We start from the raw sequence: 24,914 nt of genomic DNA, 5'->3' as shown, positions 1-24,914 counted from the left end.
GCAAGTTTGAGGCTAGTCTGGGAAACTTAGTGGGATCATTTTTCAAATTAAAATCAAAAGGGCTGGGGTATAGCTCAGTGGTAGAGTGCCCCTGGGTTCAATCCCTAGGACTACAATCAATCAAATAAATAAATTTCATATTTCATATCTAAATGGTTATACTAGTAAATTTTACTATACATATAAGGAAGAAAGAATGCAACTTTTACATCAAACTTTTCAGAGAGCAGGAAAAGAGCCCTTCCTTCTGTGACCTGGGAAGGCAGCAAAGCATGTGGTACTGAGGGAAGCCTGCTCCTCCCAGCTCTGCAGATGCAGAGGGACTTGCCCTGCAGACTGAGCCTGGCACAGCCAGACCCACCCACTGCAGGGACTTGGGTTTGGCTTTTATTTGAAAAATAGTGTGATTCATACTTTAATAGGACAGAGAGGAAGACACAATCACCTCACCAGACCCTGGGTGCCACCATTTGTGACAAAAACTGAGAGCAGAGGGGTTTCCTTGGATTTAGCAAGACTGCCACGGTCTACAGCCAGGATCATGCCAAATGACAACCAAGCACACCCCAAGGCTACCACAGACGCTCCCAGGTCCATCAGTCCTGCACTGGAGGCTCTGGCCAGGGCAGAAGGAAAGGGGAGGAATCTGAGCACATGTACATGGCTGGAGAGGAGGAGGAGGACCAGTGCTCATTCCCAGATAACAATTGCAGGCACAGAATCCAAAAACTTCCACAAAAAAGCTCCCAGAACAAGGGAGTCGAGCAGCTGTGAGGTACAAGTCCAGCCTAGCTGCATCCTGTGTGCTGAAATGACCAGTCTGAAAGCAGAATCCAAAAAACACACTTAGAGTAGTTCTAAAGAAAAGTTAGAAGTGCACTTACCCAGTGAAAGCCTGGCCTCCACACTGAGGCCTGGGTGAGGGAGGTGTGCCTGCCAGTGGGAGACCACCCTGCACAGCTGCCTTTCTCCCCAGAGTGACCCACAGACTGGGTGCATCCCTATCCAAACCAGTCAAAATTGACCACAAAGCCATCTCACTAAGACTGCAGTGCTGCCACTGAGGACGAAACAGGCTCTGCAATAGCGCAGCCCCCACACAGGGCCCAGCAGGTGCCTCTCAGCGCCACAGGGAAGGGAGGTCCTGGCAGACAGCATGTAGTAGAGACCAACTCCTGCCTCACACCACACACAGAAATTAATTTGAGGTAGATCAAAGGCATACACGGACAATCTGGAATTGCAAATCTTTTAAAAGGAAAACCAGAATTCCTTTATGACCCTAGGATAAGCAAAACCTCTCAGAATACCCAGAAGTAATAACCATACAAAAACTGGAAAAAAAATCACAATTTATAAAAAATTATAATGGGGGGGGTGGGTAGGAAAGAATGAAGGAACTTTGGATTGTGCAAGAGCAGGGGTTGGGATGGGAAGGACAGGTGAAATGAGATGGACATTATTACCCAATATACCTGTATGATTACACTACTGTGTAGCTCTTTACTATTTTGTACAGCCAGAGGAAAGAGAAGTTATGCTCCATTTGTGTACAAAATGTGTCAAAATGTATTCTGTTGTCATGTATAACTAATTAGAACAAAATTTTTTTTTGAATTTTTAATATTTATTTTTTTAGTTTTTGGCGAACACAACATCTTTGTTTGTATGTGGTGCTGAGGAACGAACCCGGGCCGCACGCATGCCAGGCGAGCGCGCTAGCGCTTGAGCCACATCCCCAGCCCTTAGAACAAATTTTTTAAATGAAATAGAAAAAAATCAGAAATAGTTCATTCGAAGATGTCATAAAGGAAATGAAAAGAAAGTCAAAAGCCAAGAGAAATATTAGCAATAAATATATCTGGTGACAGACTTGCAGTCAGAATATGTATAGAACTCCTTCAACTCTATGACAAAGGAAGCCTGGTAGAACAGCCACAGAGCCTGGGCAAATACCTCACAAAATAGGATGCATGTGCTGGGCATGGGGGCCACACCTGTAGCCCCAGGACTCTGGAAGCTTTGGCAAGAGGGTTGCAAGTTCAAGGCCAGGCTTAGCCAAACCCTGTCTCAAAAATGAAAATAAAAGGGCTGAGGGCGTAGTTCAGTGGCAAAGCAAGCACCCCTAGGTTCAATCCCCAGAACCAAAAAATAAATAAAAAAGGACGCACACGCATATGGCCAACCAGCACACCAGCTTACAAAACGGAAGCTCCACATTCTGCCATCGGGAGATGCAAATGAGAATCACACAGAGACCACTGCACGCCCACTAGAGTGACTACAACTGAAAGACTAACAATACCAATGGGTGGCAAGAATGTGGAAAACTGAACTCTCACACATGACTGGTAAGTGTAAAATGGCACAACTACCCTGTGGCCAGGTAACTCCATTCCCAGGCCTTTTGCCTAAGAGACAAGAAAACATGTGCCCACGTAAAGAGTGTTATTATCCTTTTGCTCCTAAAAATCAAAAGCAAGAAACAACCTAAATGCCTACCAGAAGAAGGAGGGGTGAAAAAGGAGTGCTCGATGGAATAGCCCTTGGCTCACCACACCTGCAGCCGAGGACACAACCTTCACACAGCATGTCATGAGCACAGAGCCAGATATACCAGCTCATGGTGGGAGATGTAAACAGGCAAGCAGAGCCAGCGAGGAGCCTGCCATTGCTTGTCCCAGAGACAGCTGCACTAGGGAGTCAGGAAGACTAGGAAGAGAGATCACTCGGTGTTAGAGTTATTTTAGTGGAAAAATTAATTGGACTATAAAGATGGACAATATGGAAAAGAAAAGGTAAGAGAATTAGAGAATCCATCTAGGATGCCAATACTCGACCAGTAGGAGCTCCAAGAAAATGAAAAAGAAAGAGGTAAATACTATTTTAAAAAATAGTGGGGGGAGGATAATGGGATTAAACCCAGAGGTGCTCTACCACTGAGCTATAATCCCAGACTGTCCCCTAATCTTTTTGAGACAGGGTCTCACTCAGTCTCTGAAGCTGGCCTTATACTTGCAATTCTGTTGCCTTAGTCTCCTGACTAGCTGGGCATGACACCTGGCTGAATTTCCAAGTTTGAAAGAACCCAATGGGCATCCAGTGTAATGGACAAAAAACAACCACATCAAGGCACATCCCATGTAGCTTCAGAATACCAAGGACCAAGAATGTCCTTCAGTGTTCCAGATTAAAACCCAGGCCTGTGAACAATAGCATGAAACTTCTCAACAGCAATATACTACAAAGATAATGAAGCCCTGGGAAGTACTTTCGGCCAAACCCTACCAAACTATCATACAAGTATGAGAGTAGGATAAGGTGTCTTCTGAGAGGTAGGGTCTTAACATTTTTGCCTCCTATGCATTCTCTAAGAGATCACCAAAAACAGGAGCATATCAAGACAGAGGAAGAAAGCACAACACAGGAAATGAGCCAAAGGCAGTTCCCAGGGCGACATCCCAACAGCTAGAGAGCAGCCAGCAGAGATGAGGGTGGCGACCCTAAACTGTGCGAGCAGAGGTGGCCTGTTCTGTCTGAGCCTACTAGTGGGTGCCAATGCTTCCAGCAGTGCCTGCAGGTGCACAGCTCACACCAGAAGCTGAGCAGATGCAGGTGCAACAAGGAAAGAGGAGTGATCCCAGAGTGCCCCATGAGAGCCATCTCACAATGAAACAGAAAGTGCCGGCTGAGCCACTGCTGGCTAAACGGGGACCCTAATGGGACGAAGGGAGCAGAGCAGACAGATGAGGAGGACCCAGAATAAGAGTGCGCAGGAGGGCCAGGAAGCCAGTCATCTACAACAGCAGAAAGCAGACCATCAGTCCAAAAGGAATGGAGACAAGCAGATGGTCACAGAGTGGGGTAAGTGGGTGTTTCTGGGAACTCTGGATTTGGTGCTGGAGAGGCTGTAAGAAGATAATTTTTTTTTTTTTTTTTTTTTTTGTCCTGTGCCTTACAGAACCTCATGGCTTCTAAGCGCATTCTTTTTTTTTTTTTTTTTTAATTTTTATTTTTTAGTTGCACTTGGACACAATACCTTAATTTTATTTATTTATTTATTTATATGTGGTGTTGAGGATCAAACCCAGGGCCTCGCACATGGTACGTGAGTGCTCTACCTCTGAGCCCCAGCCCCAGCCCCATAAGTGCATTCGTATTAAAATGCATTTTCATTGAGATGCTGCTGGCCTGACCTGCAAGCCAGGCCTGAGTCTGGTCCCATCTTCTCCACATGCCTGTTGTCCAGCCCTACAGAAAGGACACTGGCCTCTCCTGGGCCTGATAGTCATGGGTAATCACCCCTCTCCTCTAGCCCAGTCTTCTTGTCACTGGAGTGAGAGTGGGACAAGGGGCAAAGTCACCCCAGGATCCCTGAGATACAATGAACAAAGCACTATCACTTTGCCACAAGGTACTGCCAGGACTCAGTACGCGAAGCCTGAGTAGGTGCCTCTGCTGAGTTCCTGGCTCAGAACTGGAATTGCAGGAGGCAGGCGGGTCTCCCAGCAGAACAATCCAAGCCTCCACTGCCCCCCTGAGGTGGGGTAGGGGCAGCCAATGCCTGTGAAGTGCTGCCTTCCTTGGGGCTGGGGGTTTGGCACAGTGTGGCACAGTGTGGCTCACTGTGCTCCTCCATGCTCCTTCTGGTTCACCAGAAGAAGGCACCAGCCTGGCCTCACCCCATGATGCCCTGGCTCTACTTCTCTCACTTCAGGAGAAGGTGATAAGGGTCCCATGACCCAGAGTAGGAATGATTTGGGCTAAAAGTCCTTTAAGGAACCTTCAGCCCAAGAACTAAGGAACACTTCACTAGTTCACACATGGATCAGATCCTTACTTCACACTGTGTGTCAAGATAAAAGCAGCTCACCAGGAGCCTGAGGGGACGCTGGGGGAAGAAGACAATAGTTTTTGGAGGACAGGAGACCCAGGTGGCTAAAAGCAAGCAAAGGCTTCCAGGCAAAGACAATCAGAACAAGATACAACATTTCTCCTACTCTACCAGTAACAAGGAAATGGGCAGCTTTGCTGGGCCTGCTTGCAGGAGGTGCTTCATTGGGCAGGCCACACCCCTGCCGACCACCTAGGTACTCTCCTGAGGATGGCACAGGCCACCGTGGTCTGCATCTTTTGTCAGTGGTGTGACACCACTGTCCTCCTGGGAGTCCAGCATAGCACCTGCAGGAATGATGGGCACCTGCATGCACAGGGGCAGCAGTACCTGGGCCAGGGACTCACCTCGCTCCCCCTCCTCCAAGCACCAAGGCAATAGCATTGCCAGTCAGCACCCGTGCCAGGCGGGAGAAGTCCGAGTGCCGGTCTGGGGGTCGCTGGAAGACACGCTCGTACATCTCCATCTGAGAGGGTCAGCACAAGATTAGGGATTTGCGCTGGATGCCCAGTCATGACCCCCACACCTGACTGGTCTGGGCAGACTTCCTTCATTCCTCACCCAAAGTCGTCTCCTTTCCAGGACATGGCCCCATTAGTACCTTGATGCCCAGGGGCCTCAGAGCCAGCCCAGGCTCACCCAGGGGTGAATGGTGGCAGAAAGCACATGGGTGATCATGAGGGCCCAGAATGGGCAGAGCTGGAGCTCCTTCAGGGGGATCTCCCACAGGCCCTTTTGGTAGACAGTGCCTCTCGGGTCCTGGGCAGGGGTGCAGTCATCAGAATGCTGTCCATTGAGCTTCAGGGGCCGAGTAGGCTGTGGTATATGGACAGCCTCCATACTCCTTCCAACCTGGCCCCTGAGCCCATCAAGCTGAGGATGGCCTGAGGAAGAGGTGTCTCAGGGTTTGTTGTCTGCTTCTGCCCAAGGCTGGGCAGGGCTGACCAGATCTTCAAGGCTTTTAGGAGCCTTGGCTGAATGTGAGACCCTCAGGTTCAGCCCTTTTCTCCCTCAGGCCTAGCTTTTGGGTTAGCTGATACCCCCAGGCCCCTGATGGACTCTCTGTGCTGTACCTCCAACATGCTGGACTTCCCCATATCTGCATGGCACCATAAAATGGCCCAAGGATCCCAAGGTCAAGCAAACACCAACTCATAGCCAGAGTCCAGGAGCAAAGGAGATAAACCTCCTAACAGAGCCCACAGCTCAGCCTCCAGACAGCATGGAGAGAAAGAGGGTCTAGACATTCAAGCACTGTGCAAACAGGAGGTCAGGGGAGACGGTGTGCAGGGGCTCAGGAACTTAATGGCAGCCCACCAGGCCTCACCAGCTTGGGCAAGCTCCTCCTAGAGAAGACACGGCGTGGGCAGCAGAGGTGCAGGTGGCCGGAGCACCAGCTCCGCATGTTGAGCCACTCCACGGTGCGGGCTGGCCCTGGACCATCCTCCCTGTGCAGTAGGACCAGCTGCTTCTGGGCACGCACGGCTGTGCTTTCCAGCATCTGCTCCAGCTGGGGAGAGCAGGGCCCAGTCAGCCAACCCAGGCATGCCTGAGGACTGTGGGCAGGATGGAGCTGAGGGCGAGCACAGGGATGCCACCAACACCTGCACTGAAACCACCTGGCCGCTGTCCCACATAGGGCAGGAGGGCTTTAGGAAGGATCCAAGAGTGGCTCCCTAACTCTGTAACACCTGGGCTGTGACATGGCCTGTCCTGGGGCTGCTGAAGCTCTGACCACAGGGCCTGCCTAACCATGCATGCTGAGTGGTCAGTGTGGCTGTGAGGAGCTGGGGGTGCAAAAGCAGGTGCCTCTTCTTTACACTGCCCCACGAGTGCGCACGGCGCCCTCTGCAGTGATGTGTTTGGCAGCACTCACCCTTCCCAGCAAGCATCGCTCCCTGCAGAAAGGGAACAAACATCAGAGAGGAGGAATTTTTAGCTGTCCCAGGATTATACGGGCCAGGAAGAAGCTTGAGATGAGCACAGAGCAGTGGAGCAGAGGGAGGAGGTGGGGACCTAACTCCAGGGGTGGAGAGGCTCTGCTTCACAACACAGCTGGAGTAGATGAACAGGCTGACAGTGCCTAGCATTGGGAAGGACCTGGAGCCCTGCAGACATGCCCAAGGGAGACCTATGAAAGCAACCAGGGCAACAGACCAGTGACATCTGGGAAACCTGAAGATGTTCTTTGTGGTTAGCAGCTTACAGGCACCCTGAAGCACCCTGCACATGGCTGGTGGCTGTGAAATGATTCCACTGCCTACAGGCTGAGAATACATGTGCAGATGGTATGGTGCTCACCAACAAAAAATAAGAGCCATAAAAATGAGTGGAACAACAGGGAAAAAGCGGGCTGGGGCTGTGGCTCAGAGGCAGAACACTTGCCTAGCATGCATGAACCACTGGGTTCAATCCTCAGCATCACATAAAAATTAACAAATAAAATAAAGTCATTTTGTTCATCTACAACTACAAATAAATAAATAAATAAATAAATAAATAAAAACATGGAAAAAGCTCATGGATCCCAAGTATTGAGGAAAAGATATCTCAGAATTATCTGAAACAGGGTACTCCTCCTACCAGATCTTAAGCCTGTGGAGGAGGGTTTTATACACATAGTATTAAGAATGTCAGGCTGACAGAGGCTCCAACTCTGCCAGGGCTACTTGGTCAGGGCTTTGTGTTAAAATCCCCAGAGGATGTGAACACAGTAAAATGTTTCTAAAGCATGGGTTGCAGATAACTGGGTCCTTTCCTAATTTCTTGAAATGTCTCATTCAAAGGAAAATAGAAGGAGAGTTCTGAGAAGGAACCCCCTAAGCGCTCACCTCACCTACGGTGGGCTCCTGCTCGCCCAGGCCCACAATGAGGATGCAGTCTGCCTGCCGGATGCAGCGCTGGGTCCAGGGTGTGAGCGTGCAGTCTGCCTGGTAGAGTACGATCCGGTGGATGTCCTCCTGCTGCCCCAGCCAGCTGGACAGCCGGTACTCGTGGAGGCTGAGCCAGAGGCAGGCACTTAGCCTCTGGGGACAGCTCCAGAGATCCTTGGCCCCTCTGTTAGCATGAACCCTCCCAAATGCAGAGTCAGCCCTCACGCCCCCTCCCTGCCCAGCATTCCCAGCCTGTCCCTTCTTGATGAGAATGAGCTGAGCAGAGGCTGTAGCAGGGCAGTGAATGGGTGGGGTGCAGAACTGGCCATAGGATAAGGAAAGGCCTGGTCCCCTGGTAGGCCCAATGGTGCCCAGTAGTGTGGTTGTGCAGGGAACACACTGGGGCATGGGGATGCAGGACACAGGAGTAGTAGGGTGCGTGTCTGGATTGCCTGGATTGCTAAGAGGTGGAAGCAAGGGTCAGCAGCTGTCTCTATGTGGGCAAACCGATGCTGGGGGCTAGCGCACCTGTCTAGAGCAGCTGAGCCAAGGCGCTGTTTGATGTTGTCACTGGTCAGCAGCAATACTGGACCTAAGAATACAATCACCAATCACAGAAATCTGTCCTGGCAGCCACCTCTGAGGGGACTGGAGTGTTTGCTCCCTGAGGTCAGAGCTCCTGAAAGGCACTGCAGCCTCTCCCACCTCACTGTGAAGAAGTGCAGGTAGAAGCTGCCATTTCCTCTCACCCAAAGGAGACCAGGGGCAGGCTCCCAAGGTGGGCAGTTCCTCTATCCCCTGCTGACACGCACGAGTTGAATCTCTGCATCCTTAAAACTGTCCTTGCACACACACACATATGCTGGGCAGACACAGCATGCCAGAGCACAGTTCCAGATCAGCAGTGCTGCTCGCTCACCCACACACAGACGCCATCCTCTCACATCTGTGTCTCTCAAGGTAGCACACTCTGGTTCAGGAGAAGAGCCCACAGAGCACACACTCACTCTGGAAGTTGACTCACTGCATTGTGGCAGTGATGAGGAACACCTAGGCTAGGTGGAAAAGGACCCAGGAGCCTGATGCTGAGCAGGGAAAGCTGGAAGGACCTCACAGCATGTCCCTCTGATAGGGCACACTGAGCTATCATCATTCGAAACCAGCTTCTTCCAAATGAGCAATCAAGATCTAAGTAGTGAGAGTGCTATGCATATATAAATAAGTGTCCACACGTTCTGAGACAGGCTAAGTTGCCCAGACGGCCCTGCAAGCGATCCTCCCACCTCAGCCTCTCCGTAGCTAGGATGAGAGACATGTGTGCAGCACCTGGCAGCTCTTTCATATTTTAACCTGCATGTGTTTTTTAGAGGAACACAGAGTAAGGTCCTTACAGCTGGGAGGGCCTCTGAGATATGGCTATCACTGTTCTGAGTTAACCTGTAGCAGTAGCCCCTCAGGTGGCGTAGGCAAGGGGCTGTGGGTCCTAGAGGGGCCGCATGCCCTGGCTTGCAGGTTGGAGCCAGGAGCCCCAGTCAGGAGCCACAGTAGAACATCTCCTTGCCATCCCTACCAGGGTGCCAGAGTGCCATGGGGTGGTATTTTCTCAACCTGGATGGTAGTGCCAGGTAGAACCATACATCTTGGTGCCAGGAGGCCTCTCAGTACAAGACAGACAGGTTGTGTCTGGCTGCAGGGACAGAGGTGTAGTCCACAAGGACTCAGGCCAGGCCCCACTTGCCCTTGTGTATTTCCACTGTGGGTGGAGCCCCCACAGGCAGTGCTTTAGGCTCTCACAGCAGAGGCCTAAAGCACTGTGGCACCTGCTGACCTAGACTGTGCTGACTAACCCATTCCTGAGAGGGGCCAGTGACGCCCTGATCTGTTCAGATGGAGGCAGAGTTCTCTCTCCTGGAGAGCAAAGTGTGGCCGTGTCCCTGCAGGGGGAGGCAGGCCCTGGCCTCTTGGAGTTCAGTCTTCTGAAAAGCAGAGGCTCGCCAGCACCACGGTCTCCAGAGCAGTGCAGTGCCTGAAGCTGGAGCTGGCAGGCCTCTGCTCAAGTCTGCTCTGGCCTAGAGAGCACTGCCAGCTGGCTTACTTGCCAATCAGCCTCTTTCCCAAATTCTGGAAGCCAGAGGAAAGGAAATGACATCTCAGCACAAGAAGAAAACACCTCTTGGATTGAAGTTTTAAAGCAGGAACACCCAGGAAGCACGTGCCCCAAAGGTGGCCACACCACTTCAGTGAAAGTTGACACAGCCAGCAGGGCTGCGTGAGGGTTCCAATTCAGCCCAACACTGCAGGACAGTTCTCCAAGTGGCCTGGACCTCACCAGTTCTCCTCTTCCTCACTTGGGTTCTCAAGAATTCAGAGGTCATGGTAGGGGGGCAGCATCCTAAGACAGCTAGGGACATGTTAGAACAGCTGGGCTCTGTTTCTGTCCCTATAAACAGGATGTCCTCCAACGATCTAGCCCAGTGAGTAGTCCTGTCTCCTGGGGTATGAGACCCAAGGTAGGTGGCTTTCCAGGGTCCCTAGCAGTTCTCAGCCTTGGGACCAGCTCACAATGAATGCTAGACTTCTGTTATCCCTGCTTCTACCTGCAAGTATAAACCAGCATGTGTGAGGGTCCCACCTCAGCCAACTCAGACCAGCTCGCAACCAGGGTGCAGGCAGCCTCTTTGCCATTGTCCCTAATGGAAGCAGGAGTCTTACTTCTGCCTAATGCATAACCAAAATGAACCCCAGGCATATCGTAAACTTAAAAATAAAGGCTAAACAATGGAGTTTTTGGAGTATCTCATGATTTGAGGGCAGAATGACATTTCTTCAATAAAACACAGTAACTATATAGGAAAAAATTGGTCTGAATTAGAATTAAGAATTTCTCTTTGGGGCTGGGATGTGGCTCAAGCGGTAGCGCGCTCGCCTGGCATGCGTGCAGCCAGGGTTCGATCCTCAGCACCACATACAAACAAAGATGTTGTGTCCGTCAAAAACTAAAAAATAAATAAATAAATATTAAAAAAAAAAAAAGAATTTCTGTTTGTAGGGATTGGGGTTGTAGCTTAGTGGTACAGCGCTTGCCTGGCATGTGTGAGGCACTGGGTTCAATTCTCAGCATCACATATAAACAAATAAAATCAAGGTCCATTGACAACTAAGAAAAATAAAAATAAAAAATTTCTGTTTATCAAAAGACACAATTGAAAGACTAAAAAGCAAGCCACACCTAGAAATAGACCCATGTAAATACAGTCAACAGATCTCTGACAATTTTTTGTTAAAGCCTGCACAGTGAGAACAGATGTGGTGCTGCAGCAGCAGCATGTGCAGGCACGGACCTCCCGCCCTTTCAGAAAGGAACGGAGGCAGACCACAGAGCCAATGTCCAACACAGCACTCAAGGTATAACCCATGAAGTCAGTAACAACAGCTGCAATTCCATAATATAAAACTTCTGCTCTGCAAGGGTCAGAAAAGAGAATGAAAAGGAAAGACACAGATGGAAGAAAACATCTGCAAAGACATATCTAATAGAGGACTGTTATCTAAAATACACAAGGATGTCTTACATCTCAATAATATGAAAATAGCTCTCTCACTCAAGATGGCCCACATTCCCACATTACCCTTGAATGTGTATTCCTTGCTTTCCCAAGTAAATTTATGTGCCTCTACTAAGAAAGAAAACAACCAAATTAGCTAGGCGCAGTGGCACACACCTGTAATCCCATTGTTTTGGGAGGCTGAGACAGGAGGATCACAAGTCCAAAGCCAGCCTCAGCAAAAGTGAGGTGCTAAGCAACTCAGTGAGACCCTGTCTCTAAATAAAATACAAAATAGGGCTGGGGATGTGGCTCAGTGGTTGAGTGCCCTGGAGTTCAATCCCTGGTACCAAAAGAAAACCACCAAATTAGAAAATGGGCCAGAGATGTGAAAGATACCTAACCTAGTGAATGTCAAAGTTTGGGTGTCCCCTAAAAGCTGCTGTGCTTATGCAGGAATGTTCACAGGTGAAATAACTGAGGCTGGGACAGCTGTAACCTCATCACCCCTCCTAGTGTGAGTGGATTGACTGGGTGGGGTCTGGGCCGATGGGGTGTGTCCTAGAAGGATGTAGCCTCCCTGCAGCCCCCAGCCCCTGGCCCTTTCCCTCACCCACCCCCTGTAGCCTGGCTGCCACCAGCTGAACAGCTTTCCTTCACCACCACATCCTTCCACCAATAGATGCTATCTCACCTTGGGCCCAGAGCAGTGGAGTCAGCCATCTATGGACTGAGACCTCTGAAACATGAGTCAAAATAAACTTTTCCTCTTCTAAGTGGTTCTTGTTGGCTCTTTTGGTCACAATGAAGCAAAACCTGACTAACACACCAAGTAGAACTACAGATGAAAAGTAAACACATGAAAAACACCAATGTAGTGTGTCAGAGAGAAATGCAGGGACACAACCAGAATGGCCCAGAACTAACCCTGGCACTCCACGTGCTGGCGCAGACCTGCACTCTCTGCAGGGGGGATGCAAAGTAGCACAGCTACTCAGGAAAGACAGTTGGTTCTGCTTACAAAACAATGATCCAGCAGTCACACTCCTCAGTATTTACACCAAGGAGCTGAGAACATGCCCACACCAACCCTGTGCATGGGTGTCTACGGCAGCTTTATTCATAGATGCAAAATCTAGAAGCAGCCGAGCTGCCCTTGAGGAGGTGAATGCATAAACAGGCAGTGGGACACCGATCACACCGAAGAGACGTGAACTATCAGGCCATCAAGACATAAGGCAACGTAAATGCATACCACTAGCCAAAAGGTGCCAAGAGGGTCATATGTGACCCACCTAAGAGGCGACACTGGGTGGACAGTGGAAAGAAGAGTGGCTGCCAGGCTTTGGGGTAGGACGAATGAGTAGGCAAAGCACAGAGGGTGCATGGGGCAGTGAGCCCATCCCGAGGACACAGACACAACAATGGGGGCACACAGGATCCACCAAGTGCAAGCCCTGTGTGGGCTGTGTGCTCCGGACAGTGGTGACGTGACAAGATCCAAGTCTATGGGGGTGCTGAAAGTGGGGCAGGCTGTGCCTTTCTCTTGATTTTGCTGTGAACCTAAAACTCATACAAAAACCAAACTCTATTTAAAAGGGGTAGGAGTTCCATCCCCCATTCCACAGCCTCAATTAGAAAATAAGCAAAAGGGACTGGGGTGCTGCTCAGTGGTAGTGTTTGCCTAACACAGCAGAGCCCTGGGCTCCACCCCCGGATCTGAGAAAGAAAGTAGAGAGAGGGAGGAAAGAGCAAGTAAGAAGAAAAGATGAACAGCCACCTCACCAGAGAGGACACAGAGACAGCAAATAAGCACACAGAAAGTACTTAGCATCACTACCTGCCAGGGAGAAGCCACGCGCCTGGGAGAAGGGCTAACATCAAGGCTAGCAAAGATGCAGATTCCTGTCCCTGCTGATGGGATGCAGGATGGTGCAGCCATCTGGGCACACAATGGAACATACTCAGGGTACTCCTCACACTCCTGGGCATTTATCCCAGAGAAAGGAAAGCTCACCTGCACATGCAAGCTGTTAGCAAGTGGTCCCAGTAGCTTTATTCAAAATACCCCTGAACTAGACACATCACCGCACAGCCGTCTGTGGAATGGCTAAAGAAACTGGAGCATCCACACAATGGACAGTTCTCACAAGAGAAAGAAAGCTGATCTCAAAGGCCACATGCTGAAGAGTTCCATTTTTATAACAAAATTTCAGAAAGGGAGGGCAGGGGAGGCCAGTGAGCAAGGTGACCAGAGAATGGGGGCAGCCCAAAGGGTCTCTTCAGTGTCCAGCAGACTGGCACTGCTACAGCACTCTGCAGAGACACGAATCTGACCGTGGAGCTCACGAACGCCAGCCTCCTGGCCCTGGAGAGGCTCAGTGCTGAGTGAGGCTGTGAGCCGAGGTGGGGCCTCTGGGAGGCGAAGGGATCCCAAGGGCTCCAAGCCCACAGGAGATGAGCACCGTGACGGGCTCACAATCCATGAGCTTGGGGAAGAGCTTTGCTATGGCGTGAGCTCTCCTCTGCTTTCTGGCCACCGCGGGGTGAGCGCTCTGCTCTCATGTGCTCCCTGACACGACCTTCTTTCTGCCTCACCACAGGCCCAGAAACAAAAGAGCCCAGTGATCATGCACTGAGACCTCTATATCATGAACCAAAATAAATCTTTACTCTTTTAAGTTGATTTTCTCAGGTATTTTTCTCAGAGCGACAGAAACCTAACTATGCCATTATGTATGGTGTTACCACTGGGGCACGTTGGCAACAAGTATGTGGGATCTTACTGTACCATTTTGCCATTTCTTGTGAATCTATAATTATCGTAAAATAAAAGCTTTTTAAAAAAAGGAATGTGCTTTCCCGAAGCAACACATTCCATGTACAACCTGAAGACGGCCTAGCTGCATTCTGAGCAACCTGACCAATCTACTGGAAATGACAGGACTTCCTACACACATCCACAACACTTGTGAGGCAGAAATCAAGACTGTAAGACAAGGCAGTTCTTGTTTATGTGTTTAAATTCTTCATTTTGAAAAAATAAAAATAATTTTTAAAAGTTCACTTTGAGAATAACTTTTAGATATTAGATATTTAAAGTGGCATCTTATAGATGTTTCTGCTGGCATTTACTTAATGTGTTCTATAATTAAAGTCTGTACCAGGCAGAGAGCATTTCTGCACAGTATTGAAATAGATACAATGTAGTCACAATATATTATTTTATGGTAACCAAACAATCCTGATGGGGTTTATTATATCTTCTTGCAGAGACAACCCTGTAACTTTCAGTTTAATCCCAACACAGACAATTGACTTCGTATCATTGTGGTCACCACGATCACATAAAAACTTAGAAGAAGCCAAGCATCATGGCCACTCCTGTAACCCCAGTGACCTGGGAGACACAGGCTCCAGGACTGCAAGCCTGAGGCCAGTGTCAGCAATTTAATTGAGTCCCTGTCTCAAAAAATATAAAGGTTTGGGCACGGCTCCATGGTAGAAACTTGGCTAGCATGGCAAGGCCCTGGGTTCCATCCCCAGCACCAAAAAACAAACAAACAAAAAACAGTGCCAAGGAGAACACAACAACATGGAGTACCTTATAAATGTGGAAATTTCCAGGAGTTCTTGGAAATTTGCATTTTCCCTTTCTTGAGTCCCCAGATTCACCAGCTGTTAGGAATTTGCTTGTTTCTGAAGGACAATGGTCCCTGGATTCCATCCCAGGTATGACAGACCCCCAGTGCTGGCTGAAGAGTGGTAGATTTGTCCTGAGCAGCCAAGCTACCTGAGCCCAATCGAGGGCGTTTTCCACAGTCGGTCAGCTCCCTGCCACCCACCACAGTGTCTCCTCCCAGAGATGGGGGGTTGTGGGGGACTAGGAAGGCATCCTGGGGTCTGTGCTGAGGACTTCCATGGCATCCTACTGTCACATGCTCCTGTACCACTGTGCCTGCCCCGACCTGGGAAGCTGAGTCTTCAATGAAGGTCCCCTTGAGGTAGAGCCCTCCCCAGCTTGACATGGACCCCTCTCTCTGTATAAGCTTACCAATGGCACTGAGGGCATGCTGGAGCTCCAGTGCAAAGGTGGTAAGTGGCACGTCCTCAGACACGGGCATCGCAGCCACGGTGGACAGGTTGCCAGCTGGGCTACCTATGTCCCACTTGCTGCCTGTTGTGTGGAGCCCAAGCTGGTGGCCTGTGGAGCAGAGTGTAGCGTCAGCCTAGGAGGCCGCGGCTGGGACAGCCTTAGTGTCTCCAAACGACACAGGCACCAGCCAGGACCAGGGTCTGCTCTGGGTCTTCCCAAGGACGATCAGCCCCTGATTCAACACAAGGACTGATGTACTCCTGACACTGGCTGAGGAAGCAGGCCACCTGACCTCAAGGCTTGGAGATTTCGGGAGCAGTAGGCTTTGGAAAAGAATAAACTCAGGCAGGTGTCCTGTTCTGCCAGAACAGGGGATTCAGCCTTTAGACGGGCTCCTGCTGGAACATTCCACCCCTCACTCTAGAAGCAGCATGAGCCTGGAAGGTTAGCAGGTATGTTACCTTTCATCTGCACATAATTTCCAGAACCCCTACCTACCTGCTCTGCACCCTGTTATGCCCTCTTCCATGGCTCATCTCTCTCCTGACTCCACCAATACCTCCAGAATGTGCTCTTCTCTGACTGGCCCCTCAGCAGTACCACCCAGTTGGCCACAGTGCTTTCCCACTGCATGAAGGAAGGGGTGCTGTGCAGACTGTGAAGGCTCAATCCTCTGCCTGTTTCTGCTGTGAGGCTGCAAAGCCCAGAGCCATGTTCCCAGCAGCTCACAGGCGGCACCCAGCTTCTGCCAAGGAGCCATGCTCAGCAATGCTCAAGGTATGGAGGGTTGTCCACTCTCAGGCCACAGGGAGAGATGAGCATTCCGGGGAGGGAGCCCAGTGCTGGGCAGTGTCAGCCACAGAGTTTGCTGGCCCCTGGGAAGAGACCCAAGCCCTGGAGCAGGCGTGTTAATCAGCTGTTCCAGCAGGGCATCCTCCCAGAGCACATACTAGAGGGCCCTGTAAGAAAGGATGGGAGACCCCAGCAGTATGGGCTGCATCTGCTCCTCGCCTACAGGGCTCTGTCCTCAGACGGGTGTGTTATAAGCCTACACAACTTTAGTGATAAACTGTGCAACAGTGGACAAGAAAGTGAAGCAAAGCAAGGCTTGTCACACGTTTTCCTCTTGGATCTGCTCCTCCTGGTGGACCCAGCCTCATCCACACCTGCCATCTGACCAAAGAGCTCAGCCTGACTTCTCCATGTACCTACAGGTCCAGCTCCTTCCACAAAAACCCAGGCCTGGGAGGCCCGTCTGTGCAGCAGGTCTTGGGTACCTGATGGTCTCCCTCTGAGGCCACACTCCCCACTGTGATGTCCCACCCTGTGAGGTTGTATCCTACCCACCTCCACACCTCAGCTCAGTAGGCAGGTCCCCCAGACAGCTGGCCATGACACACAGCCCCCACAAGGAGGCACTGGGTACTGAGACTATCCTAGAGTCTACACTGATGCTTCCAAATGCCAAGTGGAAAGTCTGCCATCCTCAGGATAAAAGAGATACCTGATAAGTGATTTTAAACATCCACAGCCCCCAGCCAGAAGTACCACTGAGCAGAAATGGAGAAGAGCCTCCACCCCAGGCTGGACCTTGCTCTCAGTCTGGTCTCACAGACTCATTCGACATCAGCATTTCTCAGGGAAGCCCTTCCTTTCCTCCTTCCCAGGAATCTCAGATATCAGAACCCTTCCCCATTTTTGTATAGAACTGAAGGGGGCTCCAACATTAGCTTTGTGTAGCAGTTTCTTAGTCTTTAAGCAAGGTACTTGTCAAGTTCTGGCTCTGGCCCAAAGGGAGGTAAAATAGGCACAGGCTACCTGGCTGTCACAAGTGACCTGGCCACCTCCTGAGAGACTGGTCAACACTCAGCACCAGCAAACATCTGGTCCCAGCAGCTCACCACAGCCACCCCTGCCCTGAACCAGAGGCAGGAAAGGTAGAGAGAAACTCTTCAGACTGGCGTGTATAGGCCTGGCCATGCAGCCACCAGCTGCGTCCTCCAGAGGCACTGAGAGCTTGGATGGTGCACATGGCTAGCAGCTTTTATGCTGGTTCTGTGAGCACAGGACAGGGCAGACAGAGCAGCACTGCAAGGCCTTGGGTTGGCTAACATCAGACCACAGTCCAGAAAAGTGGGCCAGGACATGAGCTGCAGGTGCACAGTGTCGTCTGCTGAAATACAAGGTTTAAATGGGAACAAAGCACTCAAAACCCAGAAGGGCATGGTCCAGATCACCAGGTGTACCAAGAGCAAGGAAAACCTGGACTAGAACAAGAAAAGTGCACCAGCAGACAAAATAGCCACGTGTCTCAGACGCTGGAATCATGTGACAGGGACAAGAAGGCAGCTAGACCAGTGATCACCAGCACTCCACAAACAGACCGAAACCAGAGCCCTCCCACAGCCTCCAGCAGGGCAAAGGAGACAGAGGAAAGAAGAAGGGACCCAGGGCAGACCAAAGGAACATTCTGCCAGACATCAAAGAGAGAGACCCAGTGGGTAATGACAAAAGCTCCGGCCTGGAAGTCCTTATGCTTTCAGAAGAAGAGAAAGATTCAAGGTTGAAAGAAGGTTTTAAGAAATAAAGGCTAAAACCTTCCTAAATTTAGCATAAGTAAAAACCTACTAACTTAAGATGTGATAACCCCAACAGGATACACCCAAAGATATTCACGCCTAGACCGTTCAAAATCCAATTTACAAAAATTAAAGGCAAAAAAAAAAAATTCTTGAACATGGATAGAAAGAATTAACACCTTACCTATTTGGGAACAATTTAAAGCCAGGTTGAGTGAGAACTAGAAAGTCTGGTGGTCCATTTTCAGAACACAGCATTTGGCTCAAATGTAAAATGGCTGGGGGTGAAGGACAGGTGTGGTGGGAGGGCAGGATAGACGTTACAGGCAGGTAACATGGAGGGTAAAGATTCCCAGCCCCTTGACAGACAGTTGAGGGAGGGGCCCCCTGACCAACAGAGATAACTGCATACCTGCCAAAATGCACTCCACCCAAGGGGACTCCCCTGCCATAAGAGAACAGAGGGAGGTGGGGACATTTCTTTAAACAGCCCAATAGGAGACAGTAAAACCTAGGTGACAACACTAGGAAGAGCGTGCATCCCACAGTACTTAGCCAATGAGGAACCAGTGGGGGAACTTGCACTCTCTGGGATAAAGTGCTGGTTTTAAGTGTGTACCTGCTCCCCAGATACCTGATCTCACAAGACCATCGGTAAAGCCTGGTCTTTTGCTGTTCCTGTGTTCTGGAGTCCATGCTTTGGGCTTGGACAGGTGACCATGTTTCTCACAGTGTGGCTTATTTACTATGTTGGGGTGAGAAGTGTTTCAGATTTGGGACTTATTCAGGTTTGGGGACATTTGATGGACTACCGGTTGAGCACCCCTGATCTGAAAGTCCAAAATATTCTAGAATTAGAGTTTAATTTAATTCTGAGTGTCATCACTCAAAGGACATGAGACAAAGTTTTTAAAGTGCTGAGTCACAGGGACCATCAAATCAGAATGCTACATCTAGCTAAACACCCCTTGAGATGAAGGTGAGGTAAGACAGCTGCACATGGATGGAAACAAGGAAAAGTCCTGACCATTCACTTGCTCCAAAAGAACTGCTAAGAGAGGCCCTTCCACAGGGGGAACTGCCCCTACAGACCCTCACCAGGGTGCAGGAGAGTAGCCAAGTATCACACACTGTTCCCTTTAGATTCAAAATGAGGTGTGATGAGTGAAAGCAAAAGTGAGCACTGGTTGAAGGGCTCTCGACCATGTAGAGGTAGTAAGACAACATAGTGTAACAGGAAAGTTAATGTGATCCAGACAGGGATGAGGTGCTCTGATTACACTTGGTGGAACAATGCTGGTAATAATAGACAAGTCAACAGAGTGACCACCGAAACTATCATTGAAGAGCCAGGGACCAGTAAAAACTGGATGCTTAAAAGGGCCACGCTGGGTGTGATGGCACATGCCTGTGATCCTAGTGACTCAGGAGGCTAAAGCAGGAAACGTGCCAGCTGAAGTCCAGCCTGGCAAATCAGTGAGATCATGTCTCAAAAAAAATTAATCGATCAAATTTAGTTAAACTAAAGGTGGGGTGCCAGGAGCTGCCACATAGGAAATGAGTGCCCGTTAGCCCTGAGTGATGAGAGTGTGGAGATATGGCCAGCCAGCCCTGGGCTGTGTGGGTGTGAACTGTAGGCACTGAGTGTACAGGGTGGACGGAACCGACATGGCCCCTGTTTTGGGGAAGACCTCTCTCTGGTCTCTTCACTCACCCTACCATGATCTCCACACAGCTCATGAGATGGGTGTGGCCTCCCTAGATGTCAGTCAACCTGCTGACAGCAGACATCAGGAAGCTAGACTCAACCCCCTTGAAACCTGACCTCTTGCCTCATTTGAATGGCTTCTTCCCAATAAAAGGGTACACGTGCTCTCTCTCTCTCTCTCTCTCTCTCTCTCTCTCTCTCTCTAAGGACCCCTATGGTCAGAGAGCCATCACAGGATCCAAAGAAAAAGTTATTTCTCTGTCTCTGTGTGATTATTTCATGCAGCCCAGTTCATCTGGAATGACCCTGAGTATTTCAGTCATGGAACGCAATGCAACAGTGAGGGATGGGGGGAATAGGAAAATTTACAAAATGGAAAAAATAAATACTGATAAAATAATTACATTAGCTATAAACGGTCAAAACACACAAACCAAAAGGTGAAGACCATAAGAAGGGATGACAAGAATGGGATCCAATGATATGCTCCCTATGAGAAACTGACTTCAAACAGATTGGTCCCTCCCCAGATGAACATGCCTCATGCCTCCCACATTCAGTCAAATGGAACCTCGGAGTGCAACTTTATTGGAAACAGAGCTTTAGAGATGTGATCAGATGAGGGTGAGGTCAGCCTGAAGTGGACCACACCATCACTCTTGCTGCCTCTGTGCAACATACCTTTCCACTGGCTTATCCCTTTCACACACACAGTACTGTGCACAAGCCACAGCAGTGGTTCAAGACATAATCTCTGCCATCATGCAGCTCATAGGACAATGCAGGCAGAGCCCACGGACAAGCCAGCTAGGAAAACTGGTGGAGAAGGAGACTGAGAACCGCAGGCATTGATGGGGAGGTCAGGAGGCTGTGCTGAGCATTGGGCTCAGGAATGCAGAGGGGTGTGCTCCAGGCAGGGGGCAGGGAGGTGAGGGCAGGCAGGTGAGGACCATGTGCCTGGTGTGCACAGAAGAGGGAGAAGCCCTGAGGCAAGTCTGTTGACCAAAGAAGAGCCAAAGGGCAACACCCCACTTCTCAATGTCTAGAGTCCAGGGAAAGGGAACAGCCCCAGAAACCAGAGCCAACAGTGGTTCCTCAAAAAAGCACATGCTCAGAGATAGGAGAGGAAAATAAGCCGGAGTCCTTTCACCATCTTTCCACGCTTGGCATAGGACAGACAGCAGCCTCCAACTAGCCCACTCCCTGGAGCTTCACCCTGTTTCCTTTTTTTAATGGGCTAACAAAAATGGGAGGAAGGTACATCCCAATTCTTTCCACACACAGTGGAGCTTCCCTCACTGCTGCCCACATTGAAACATATTTCAGCAAAATTTTCTGTCACTGCCAAAGCCTAAGCACACTAACTCTACCCACCCTCTTCAGTCACACTGGTGGGAGCTCTGCAGCCTTCCTGGAGGTTTGGGCAGCCCTGCAGTCTGTGTGGTCCAGAGGCCTTCCACCCTCCAGGCAGGGGTCCAGTGTGGGACTGTGTTTGGTGAGTGGGCTCTGCAGGGGCCTAAGGCTGCACAGGGCTGGGCTCTGAGGCAGGGAGGGGCTGTGCCCAGAGTGGGTAGGGAACACTGTGTGGCTCTGAAGCAGGAAGGGCCCCTGAGGCAGGTCTCTAACACCACTGTGTGGGGCACAGCCACCTGTCACAGATCCCTGCTGGAGGCTTCCCAGGATCTTCTCTCCCAAGAGATGAATCAACCGAGTCACCACCTAGGGGCACAGAAAGATGAGAAACCTCAAACAACATATTTTTAACAGTGAAAGCTGGCAACTAAAGACTGCACAGTGATGCTTGAATCAGGCCTCAGGCCCTTTCAAAAACTGCCACAGACTGGAAATCACCGTCAACCAGGGATGACCAGTGGCTCCCTTCTGCAGACCATTATCCTTCTAGTTGCCAGAGAAGCAGTTTACTCTGAGGACAGCCCTGGGAGCCAGGGGCAGCAGGTGAAAGAGGCATATCCCCTGTGATCCCAAGCCTGCTCTAGAACAGGCAGACACTCCAAGGCAGCTACCCTGATCTCAGGGCAGGATGAGGATCAACTGCCAGGGCCTCCTGAACTGCAGGCTCATCTTGGTCAGGTGCAATCTGCTCCTGCATGGACGTCCCACTCCAGGGGGACAGCTGGGGATGTGGACTGATATATGATGATGCCCAGTAATTACTACATTTTAGACACAATAGTTATTTGGAGTTATATTAATATTAAAATTTTTAATGTTGTAGACTAGTGTATTTAAGGACTGGATGTCAAAATATCTACAACTTTTCTGTAAGAATTAATTTTAAATTGACAAATGAAAATTATCACAATATATCATTTATTTATTTATTTATTTATTGGTGCTGGGGATTGAACCCACAAACACTCTACTGCTGAGTTACACCCCAGTCCTTTTTCTTTTGAGATAGAGTTTTGCTAAATTGCCAAGGCTGGGCTTGAATTTTCGATCCTTCTGCCTAGACCTCCAGAGCACTGGGATTACAAGATTCCTATTATGGAGACAGGGGCAAAGGTCAGGCAGTCTGTGTAGGTAGTGAATGATAGGGATCAAGAGGGTGAGGACCATGTAGGTAATGAATGATGGGGGTCAAGAGGGTTATCAGAACAATGGGTTGCTCAGGGTTACCCTCCTTGACTGTGCTCCTCACCACTCTGGGCTGCTAACAATTAACCTCTGCGCTCCTGCTCCCCGTCATGTGTAGGGGAAGAAGAGAAGACAGTGATTAAAGGTGGGGGATTCTAGGGCCTATAAGAAAGCAAGTAGCACCTCCTCCAGACTCACTCTCCGGAGGAGTCCATCTCTAAGTGTCTACCACTTTCTTAAATAAAACTTGCTCTCTACCCTGGTCTCTCCCCAATTCCAGCAGCCACACGAAACACACACTCCTGGATGGTTTGGAAGCCAGTCCCAAGCAAAGCATTTCATGATACACAAACATTAATAACTGAACATGGTTCTCTAAAGCATAAGAGCCTTTAAAAACAACCATAATTGTCACAATTAAAAATTGTCACAACAATAATTAAAAGTGAAAGCTGATTTTAAAAAAGATTATTTCTTTTTTTTTTTTGGTGCTGGGGATTGATCCCAGGGACTTGTGCATACGAGGCAAGCACTCTGCCAACTGAGCTCTATCCCCAGACCTTAAAAAAGATTATTTCTGTATCAAGTGACAAAGGCTCAAAACAGGCCAATAAGTCTGTGAACAGGTATCAGCATATTCAGTTACTGGGAGATGCGAATCCATACCACAGTGAACACCCACTTTCCGCCCACATTGTGCTGGTGTGGCATGGACAGCAAGGCTTGGGCCCCAGGCTGCAAAGCACACAGCAGCAGTGGAGAGCTGTCTGCAGTTCCCCAACACACACCTCCACTGTGACCCAGCAGTTCCTCAAGAGAAAGGGAGCATTGTCCCCACTGACTCTCACCACCACTGTGTGGGGCTGGGCTTAGCTCAAACTGGAAACATCCAACACCTCTCAGTTGAAGAAGGGACCAGTGGGGTGCACAGTGGAGAATCCATACAGAAGGCTGTGCTCTGTGCTAGGTCACATGCAGGAGATCCTGGGACGATTTTTGAGGGTGAGTGCAGGGGGCTGATGGAAGCACCTCGCCAAGGGGCTTCCTGTGGTGGAAGGCTGAGGGCCCTTCCCCATGAACAAGACAGAGCCCACGGGGAGAGCCCACCATTATGAATGGGATGCTGCTATAGACCAAGGAAGAGGCACTGGGGTTCTCAGGACTGCATGGACCCCTGCCAGCTTACGCACTCTCAGGGGCTGCTGAGGCTCAGCTTGGCCACAGAAGACGAAGGCAACCCAGCAGTGTGCAGCCTAGGTGTGGGCAAGAGCTAAAAGCAGACAGCCATGGCCTACTTTGAGGAGCAGCAAGGCCAGAAGGCCAGAGACAAGGAGATGGGGAAGGCCATGGACCCACGGGAGTGAATGTGAGTATATTCAGGCCACCAGGGAGCAGTCACAGAGGAGTCAGCCAGTGGCCAAGGCAGCCTGCTGTCTCTGGCTTGGGACCCCAGTTGCGCATGGGGTACAATAGGGTTGCACGGCCATGCTGACAGGAGCCACCATCCAGGATAGCAGTGACCACCCTCTTCCGTGGATGGGCCATCAGTTCATCTTGACTGGCCAATGCTTACTCATCCTTAAATGGACAACTATAGTATCCCTGGTCATGGTTGCTGCCTGAGGCCCCTGGGGATTCAAGTCCAGGTCACTCTATAAGCTACCATCTGGCAGGAGTACCAGTTGGGAATAGGGCAGACAGGAACCTCTGGTAAGCCCCAGGTGAGGGAGAGGCCCTAGGAAGTGGAGGGCCACACCCTCCCGGCCTTACCATTTGCTCTGGAATGGACAGACTGACTTGGCACATACTTCATAGCTGGTTGAAGATCACAGATCTGAATGTAGCTTCTCAGTGGCCAGGCACCTAGTACTGCCTTGCTACTGCCTCTGGTCAACTCTGAATCTGAGGTCAGGTTCTCTCCATGTCTGATATCCTCATGACTCACATATAGGGAAGACAACCAGAACAAGCAGCTATGACACCTCCCTGGGGTGCAGCGCAAGTGTCCTCACTATGCTGCAGGGCTGTGGGGCTGCAAACTCTACCTACCCTCTCCACGCCCCACCCCACCTGCCCAAAGCTGCCTGGTGAGAGCCCCAGCCCCACAGACATGCTTTCCTATCACTTTCCTCATGCCATCCCACCTGCTGCTCCAGGTCAGATCTGTCTGCACTTGATTAAATAATCATCTGGCCTCAAGGCAAATGCAACAGGGGCCCTGTACCACCTTTACCTGTGGATATCTGCGCTTGATAGATGTCAGGGCTCCTGCAGGCAGCTTGGCCAGTTCTGAGTCCCGAACAGCATGCACCGTGGTTGCCCTGGCCTGATGGGTCAGTGTCTCCACCTGAGGAAGAGGAGCCAGACAATGAAGCCACACTGCTCAGCCTACCTGGAGCCTATCCCAGTGTAAGTGGTGCTCAGGTGGACAGCAGCCCATGGGAGAGACACATGTAGCCACAGGGTGCTGGAACCAGGGAGGAGACAAAATGGCCTCACCAAGCCTCCAATGAGCTCTCACAGGTTCTGCTGCCAGAACCACAGGCATGTGCCGGAAGCCAGCAGCCCAAGGGCACTGGAACAGGTCTCAGGCACTAGCTGGGGTCATAGTCTGGCAAAGG

General features: G+C 50.2%; 1 protein-coding gene across 11 annotated transcripts in view; it reads right to left on the bottom strand.

Moving 5' to 3' along the window:
- The window catches only part of Pnpla7 (patatin like domain 7, lysophospholipase), a 67,158-nt gene that overhangs the window by 8,419 nt on the left and 33,825 nt on the right, over window positions 1-24,914 (bottom strand). For 10 of the 11 annotated variants that reach the window (XM_076844999.2, XM_076845006.2, XM_076845004.2 and 7 more), the window contains 7 exons: window positions 24,527-24,640; window positions 21,345-21,414; window positions 15,367-15,516; window positions 8,296-8,359; window positions 7,726-7,894; window positions 6,222-6,404; window positions 5,242-5,360 (listed from right to left, as the gene is read on the bottom strand). In XM_076844999.2, coding sequence (XP_076701114.1) covers window positions 5,242-5,360; window positions 6,222-6,404; window positions 7,726-7,894; window positions 8,296-8,359; window positions 15,367-15,516; window positions 21,345-21,414; window positions 24,527-24,640 — 869 coding nt within the window. The remainder of the gene's footprint in view (window positions 1-5,241; window positions 5,361-6,221; window positions 6,405-7,725; window positions 7,895-8,295; window positions 8,360-15,366; window positions 15,517-21,344; window positions 21,415-24,526; window positions 24,641-24,914) is intronic. The other variant, XM_076845005.2, reaches the window with a different exon arrangement.

The sequence above is a fragment of the Callospermophilus lateralis genome, chromosome 2 (genome assembly GCF_048772815.1).
Source record: "Callospermophilus lateralis isolate mCalLat2 chromosome 2, mCalLat2.hap1, whole genome shotgun sequence".
Taxonomy (NCBI): Eukaryota; Metazoa; Chordata; class Mammalia; order Rodentia; family Sciuridae; genus Callospermophilus; species Callospermophilus lateralis.
The sequence above is the reverse complement of the archived record's forward strand: the minus strand, read 5'-3'. Positions and strand labels throughout refer to the sequence as shown.